The sequence below is a fragment of the Alnus glutinosa genome, chromosome 14 (assembly GCF_958979055.1).
Source record: "Alnus glutinosa chromosome 14, dhAlnGlut1.1, whole genome shotgun sequence".
Lineage (NCBI taxonomy): Eukaryota > Viridiplantae > Streptophyta > Magnoliopsida > Fagales > Betulaceae > Alnus > Alnus glutinosa.
Window position 1 is genome coordinate 6,284,644 of NC_084899.1, and position 7,562 is coordinate 6,292,205.

The 7,562-nt window shown below is 36.8% G+C and overlaps 1 protein-coding gene across 1 annotated transcript; it reads right to left on the reverse strand.

Annotated features, from left to right (window-relative positions):
* Positions 1-432: 432 nt before the first annotated feature.
* Positions 433-6,489, reverse strand: LOC133857290 (GTP-binding nuclear protein Ran-3-like). The gene is made up of 8 exons (XM_062292498.1): positions 6,337-6,489; positions 6,093-6,162; positions 5,376-5,432; positions 5,139-5,256; positions 1,644-1,733; positions 1,355-1,534; positions 1,186-1,263; positions 433-778 (listed from the first exon to the last, which is right to left on the reverse strand). The coding sequence occupies exons 1-8, from the start codon at positions 6,337-6,339 to the stop codon at positions 709-711; spliced, it is 666 nt and encodes a 221-aa protein (XP_062148482.1). The 5' UTR covers positions 6,340-6,489; the 3' UTR covers positions 433-708.
* Between the last annotated feature and the right edge of the window lie 1,073 nt (positions 6,490-7,562).

Below are 7,562 nucleotides of genomic sequence, written 5' to 3' on the forward strand. Positions count from 1 at the left end.
GCGGTTGCACAGCCACTATGCATTGTTGGGACTGGTCATACGACATCACAAAAAGCACTAGCCACCCCTCACCTACTGCCAGTGGCCGCATGACCATCTCTTTCTTTTCTTTTCTTTTCAGAGGTGACCGTGCCTGCACAGTCACCCCTCTCCATTCATCTCTTTTGTTGGAATTGATTGAGCAAGGTGAGGATTTGTTGGAAGTGATTGAGCAAGGTGAGGACTTGCACAGGGTGTAAAAAAAAAAAAAACAGGGTGTAAAAAAAAAAAGAACAGAAAGGTGACGGACGGCTTCATTGATAGCACAGTAGCAACCCCGGGGTTGAAATGAAAAACAAAATGGGTTAAAAGAAAAGTTACCCCTCCTGTGGCATGCAATAAAGGGACGTCCGTCATGAATTTATGGAGAGATACGGGACCGAAACGAAGAAATTAAAGGCATATGCTTCCTTGATTGAAGTACAACTCGGAACACCCACATGGGACTCCAATAACAAATATCACAGACAAATCCAGCACAACCATAGACAACAATAGCTAAAGGAAAACCTAAACACTATGATCTATGGTTTCGATAACCGACCATCATACTAATTATCAAACCCTACCATATATTGTTGAAAATCCCAAGGAAGACAGTGCACAAAGAAGTAAAGGCAGCATAAATGGACAAGAAAAGGGATTGAGAGGGCCTCCAGCAGTTCCAGCTCACTCGAATGTATCATCATCGTCATCGGGAAGAGGCTGACTGGCTGCAGCCATAAGCTCAGCTTCATGCCTGTAGGAAGCAACACAAACAACAGTGAGACTAGAAGATAAAGGACAAATCATTTACTATAGGACAAAGAGGTAACGAAATGAGTTCACACAAAAAACCTCAGTGAATAATTAAAACCTGTCTGGTTGACTACAGGTAATATTTTAGGTATCAGAATCAATTTGGTTCAGGAAAAGCAGGCGCATTTGCTTTTATCAAGGGGTGTTCAAATGCCATTTCTGGATACTTGCTTAAATCCTTTAAATATACCACCAAGAATAAGCAAATGGCGAACATTCTAGTGACCCTACTTGCTTTACTATTAAGGGCATTTTTTTTTCAACATTCTTGTTGATAAAATAATGATCCCAAAAAGTATAAAAGATTCTACACAGAGAGCAATAGAAGGCAAATGAGAATGTTCGTACTGTTGCTGTGCAGCCAAGTCAATTTGTACTTCTGGAGGAGCAAGAGCAGGAGACTCAACGAAGTGGAGAGAAGGGTCCCTAAATGAGAAAAGCAATCATCAATCTCAAGTTTCCATTTACAACATTTTCACAATTGCAATAAAATAATGATATTATGCTACTGCATTACCCAGCAAGCTTCCTGGCAAGATACAGGAAAGGTTTCTCGAAATTGTAATTGCTCTTTGCAGATATTTCATAGTACTGCAGATTCTTCTTCCTGTGGAATGTAACCTGCTTTGCTTTTACCTGCCTGTTCCTCACATCAACCTTGTTTCCACAAAGAACAATAGGTATATTCTCACACACCCTAGGAATGCAATGGATAAATTATTAATACCGTATCAAAAATGAAAAAGAAAAATCAACAAATAATAACCCATAATGCGTTAGATTAGAGTTAAAATAGTTACACTTACCGGCAGAGATCACGGTGCCATGTTGGAACATTCTTATATGTCAATCGGGCTGTAACATCAAACATTATTATTGCACATTGCCCATGAATGCTGCAAGATTAACAGAAGATTTTACGTTAAGACCTTCAACCAGGTAGCACAGGGGATAAAATGAAAGAAGACAGGAGACCTTTAACAGAACCAGGAAGTCAGAAAATCAATGTGAGAAAAATACGCCAAGCTTTAAAGAAGGAGGGGGGGGGGGGGGGGGGGGCATATGATAATATTAATTAAATTATTAAATTCACCATTTTTATTAGCTTAATGTTTTTGAAACTAATGATTTAAGCAAAACGAAAGCCTTGAATTCGATTATCTAAATAAAATATTCCACATGTGTTAAGCTCTATTTATTGAGAAAGAAATAACAGGGAAAGCATTAAAATTTAATTAAATTCACAATTTTCAACTAGTTTAAGCTTATGGAACGGTGATTAACAAGAAAAAATAAAAAATAATCAAAAGGGTGGAAGTCTTCAACAAGTTACATCAATAGTGGAGAAGTGAAATTTAAGCTTTCCAACAAATTAGAAGAAACCCTTAACACATGTAGTAGGCATTGTTTGAGCATTCCCAGTAAACTAGCTAAAATAGTTATTTAGCCAAATGCAAGCTCCCTTAAAATACCCTCCGACGAACTGGCTTATGCAGCGTTATGCTGTAGTATTTTTGCTTGTTGTCAGACTTGAAAACACCCTCTTTACCACTGGCGAGCAAATCTAACTCACAATTTTGGGCATTTGTATATTCCATTGTTGTCTTGTGCCTCTCACTCTTTGGCCTCCTTCGTGCGTGCTCTCTCAGCTAAACTCTTGGACTCCACATCGCCGTTGTCACCTTCGGCATCTACCTCGTTGGTGAGCCGGTCTATGCCCCCTCATCTTCTCCTTACCACCACCACTCTGCTCCATCTACTTCCTTTGCTGGTTCTAATCACTGAAGGTAAGCCACACTAGCCATTTTGATCTTTAAAGTTCCAAAACCCTCACATTTTTGGGAATTACATAGTAACAGTTCAGGTCTGAACTAGAGCTTCTTTTGTTCTCTCTTTGTAAGCATCTTTGTGTAACTTTGTTATACTATTTGACTTAGTGGGAACAATCTCTCTGCTATAAAATTGCAGAGTTTCAAGCTTTCAATCTCTGAGATTGCAATTTAAAAAAGGTCTTGTTAGATTGAGATTTTCGTGTTGAATTCTTGCTCATCCAGGCATTGTATTTGTAGGTAAGGGTTTTGCTTTCTTCGTTTAGCCGAGTTCATTTATGGAGTTTCTCAAGCAATTTATTTGATTTTTCTTTTAGGGTTTTGGTTTTGGCCATGAAAGAAGTGGGTCGTCTGTAGTTTTGTACAAGACTCTAGTTCTCGTATGGTTTGTGAGTTTTGAGGGGTTATACATTGTGGGATTTGTTAGTATAATCAGGCTGGTGGGTTTCCTTTTGCCACAGTTTTTCGTTACTTTTGTTTTCAATATCTTTCTGAATTAATCTTGGTTGTTTGTAATTGTACCATGGCTGACTTCTTTTATCTGGAATTTGTTCTTGGATGTAATTGAAGATATGGATTAGATATATTTTTCTACAACTCTAGTTTCCAGTTGTTAATGAATTTGAAAGAATCTTTCTGGGAATAATTTTTTCTATCATGTTTGATTTTTCGTTATGTATTTTGGATGGTCTTGAAGATGTTGGATGGTTTGTTACTAATGTTACATATTCTTACTGTTAATATTATTTTACTTTTGTTTCTTTTCTATCTTCCTTCGGTTTTTTCCCCACATTGTTTTGGATGGAAAATGGAAAGAAAGGGGATTGTCTTGTACCTAAGATAATCCGCCAAAGTAAATGGGTAAAGTTTTCTTCTCCCCTACCTCCTTTGTCTCCTTCCAAAAGAAGAAATGACTGTTTTGTTTATCTGTTTTGATTAAAGATTGTATTTGCTTGTTATGGACATCCAGGGATTTTTGCATGCTTGAAGGTAAATCCTATTAATTGTTGGGAGCCTTGGGTCCTTTACTTTCGCTGATTATTTTTGTTAACATGTACCTAGAAGTGTGAATAAAATGACTCATTTTAGTTGCTCTTTCTCATCCCCATCAGCTTCCAATTACAATGTCTGCTAATGTCTAAAGTACACAAAGGATATTGTTGATTTTATATGGGAACTTGTACTAAGTATCACATGAAAACCAAGCATGTTGCTGAGAGGTAGTATTAGATTGTGGGCATTTAGAACGTTTTTCCCTTAACAATATTTAATAATCAGATGATTGTAAAACATTCGACTTGAAAACAACCTTCAATGAATTTAGAAGGCTTGCAAATATGCAGCAATATGATTATATCACCTACATATCATCTCAAATATTGTCTACATATCAAAGATGATATGCTGTTTCTATTTGAAGGAAGAACATCACATAGATTAGACTGCTTGGAAAAAATATGCCCTTTCTATTGAATTTTTGTAAAAGCATAATCCGTTCAAATCAAGTAGGTTTCTTAAATCATCGTTGAGTTGACATTGTCCTTATCAATGTAAGGACAAAGTTACACAGGCCTGGTAGGTCTTGAAAGCACAACCTTAAACTCCATCTCATTTTTATGGCAGAAGGTAATGCAATTTGAGCCATAGCTCATTGGCACTTTGTAAGATACATTTTGAGAAGGAAATTTGTGTAGAGGTGAATGAAAATTGGAGAGTTCTATGGTCTTATTTACACTGAAAAATATGACCATTGGAAAATGAACATTAGGAGAATATGACCATTGGAAGAAAGAGTAAACTAAGAATAAAGAAGAATATTAAAATGGAGTAAAGCGATTTAGAGAGTTTCATGTGAGGTGCTTATGGAAAGTGGCTAGGTAAACTAGAAAAAGTGAGTTTTCTAATCAAATTTTAGCTAAAGGATGGATAGTTCACCAGAAATGCTCTTAATCAAATAAACAACAGGCATACACCAAAATCTCTACTGGTTCATCCACTCCTCTACCTACCTCTAGTAGAGGAGTTCAATTCCATCCTTCCCATTTTCTCTACACAGGTTCATTGAATCTTGTCCCTTCTACCCCAAGATCAATCAAATTCATGGACATACTTTTATTCTCACTCGCAACTCAAAGATAACTGGTCATCATACAGTACTTTTGCCACACAACTTTTTAAAGGCTTGAATATGAGAGTAAAACGTCTAATAGCAGATTTCCTGATTATGAGCCTTAACAGAACCTTAACCTTAAATTTATGTATTTCACGAACTCAAACATGATACCATAGATACCGTAGAACCCACCAAGGAGTTTAATCATTACACTTCAATAAAATGCAAAAAAAAAAAATGTAAGTAAAGCAGAATTTGAATCGACAAACATAGGGTAAGAACAATATTATGAATTTGAATCTGAATCTGACTAGGAAAGGCAACAACAATCTTATGAATCCTTAAAAAAATTCACTTACTAGTATCCATCTCTAAGACCACCAAATTTCTCTTGCCCAGCAGTGTCCCAGCAGTAAAACCGGATCTTCCCACAATTTGTGAAGAAGTCCAATGGATGAACCTCCACACCAATAGTCGCTATTTGCAAGAAAAACCATAGAGGTGAATAAGAAATTCAAACATATCAAACTACAACAATATTTTTTTTAAAAGTAAAACCGCCAAATCAAAGCAAGGCATCATTCAAGACCCCTTACGTTCATATTTCTTCTCGAACTCCCCAGTTAGATGCCTCTTCACGAATGTTGTTTTTCCTGTACCATTCAGAAACGCTCGGCTTAATCAAACGACCTTGCTCCAAACCGATATACACATACATAAAGACAAATACATACATACATACACACGCACAAACACAAATCTTAATCAAAACAACCTTGCCCAATATCAATGAACAAACACATACATAATCTTAAGAATAAAGCTTCTCAAAACACCTCCTCACTGACTTACACGCATGCATACATAATACACGCGTAATCAAAAAAATAAAGCTCCCTGAAACATACACACTTGTATACAATAAATTCTTGCGTAATTTTAACAATAAAGCTCCTTCAAAAAAATTTCCCAGTGAAAAAATCTCTCTGATTTAATTTTATCTCAGAATGCAATTGATTCTCCAAACCCCAAAAAACACTTTGCAACACGCGATAAAAATAACTCTGGATGCAGCTTGTATATAACTGTGGATTTTGCAGGATGGAATTTGGTCTTTTTCCCCCCAAACAACATCATTCGTTAAAAAGCACACTAATTCACGTAAATCGGTCCCAATATTATTTTCTTTCGAAAAAGAGCCCATACTAAATATCATCCACAGTCAAAGTCTAATCTAACCATTTGACACAAACAGAAAAAATCAAAATCAAAATCAACATTTTCACCAAAAAAAAAAGAAGAAGAAAGCTTACCGGTGCCTCCATCCCCAACGATGACGAGCTTGAAGCTCGGGTAGTCAACAGTCTGTTGGTTTGGTAGAGCCTATAAAAGCAAATTTAATTTTAAAAAAAAAATAGAGCTTGATTGATATCCAAGAGCGAGATCGATGAGCTAAAACCCTAGCCCGAAACCCTAAGGCCAGAGAATGCGCATCAGTCTCAGCGATCGGCGACAAAACTCAGAGAGAGAGAGAGAGAGAGAGAGAGAGAGATTTACCATTGGGTGCGTGTTGGTGCAGAAAGAATCTGCGACTTTAGAAAGCAGCGAAATGACAGAGGGGAGAAGCCGACGGCGATGTGTTTCAAAAGTCAGGGGAGGGAGGGCCTTATAAGCTTTCCCTCCTGGCTTTAATTTGACGCAACTCTCTTAACCGTTCGATTTGGTTTCGTTTCTTTCTGCCGTGTTCTAGAAACTCTTGGCGGCCCGATCTTTTCTGCGTTACTCTTTACTCTTCTCCATTTGTCATTTGAGTTACCAAAATTTACGTTTTCTTTATTTCTTTTTTCTTTTTTTTCTTTTTTCTTTTTTCTTTTTTCTTGTCCTTTTACTCTTTTAATTTAATAAAGATTTTCAAAGTCACATTTATTTTAGAAAGATAAAAAAAAATATTGGCAAAAAATAGTTTCTATTATTACTAAGCTTCCTTTATTCTTTCTCTATATCATCTAAACATTTTTTAAATTAAATATTATGAAAAAGAGAAAAAAAATATATCATTTAAATATTCTTTCAAATAAATATTAGATAAAAGATAAAGACATTTTATATTAAAATTATGTTAAGCGAAACAAAAGTGATACCCTTGCTTTGGTGTTTCGAAATCTATTGAAGTGATTTTTAGGAGATTTTACTATATTTTTGGAAAGGATCCGACTTCAGTGCTATAGTTTAAAACTATAGCATATCCACTGTAGAAAAATGGAGGGCCCAAATTTATTTTTCCAAAACTAGTCGTTTCACCAAAACTGAGACCTGACTTCCGTTTGAGGAAGTGGGGCATCTGTTTGAGAAAAGAGACACGACAATTTTGATTCACGGTGGGACACAGATTCTGCGTCCACCGCCCAATACGTATCTGGCTCTACCGCCCAATACATGGCCGCCGTGAAAGCAACCACCCCATCGATCACCCTCCGCCACCTTCCCTCCATCTCCCAAACCTCCGAACTCAAAGCCTTTGTCATTTATTTCTTCTGCGATGCTGATTCTTCGGGAGAAGGAGTGGAAGGGACGTCGGAGATGGAGGAAGGTGAAATGGAGGCATTGGACGAACATCCCTACGTACCCACAAATCTAAAGCTGCCAGGCTTTGTGCCATGCTCTGCTCAACTTTGGAGCAATGGTACCACCCGTGATTACAACAAAAAAGACTTAGCCTTATAAGCAAAATTGGTGATTTTTGAAAATTTAAAAAAGACAAATTCTTTCTGAGGTTTTTGGGG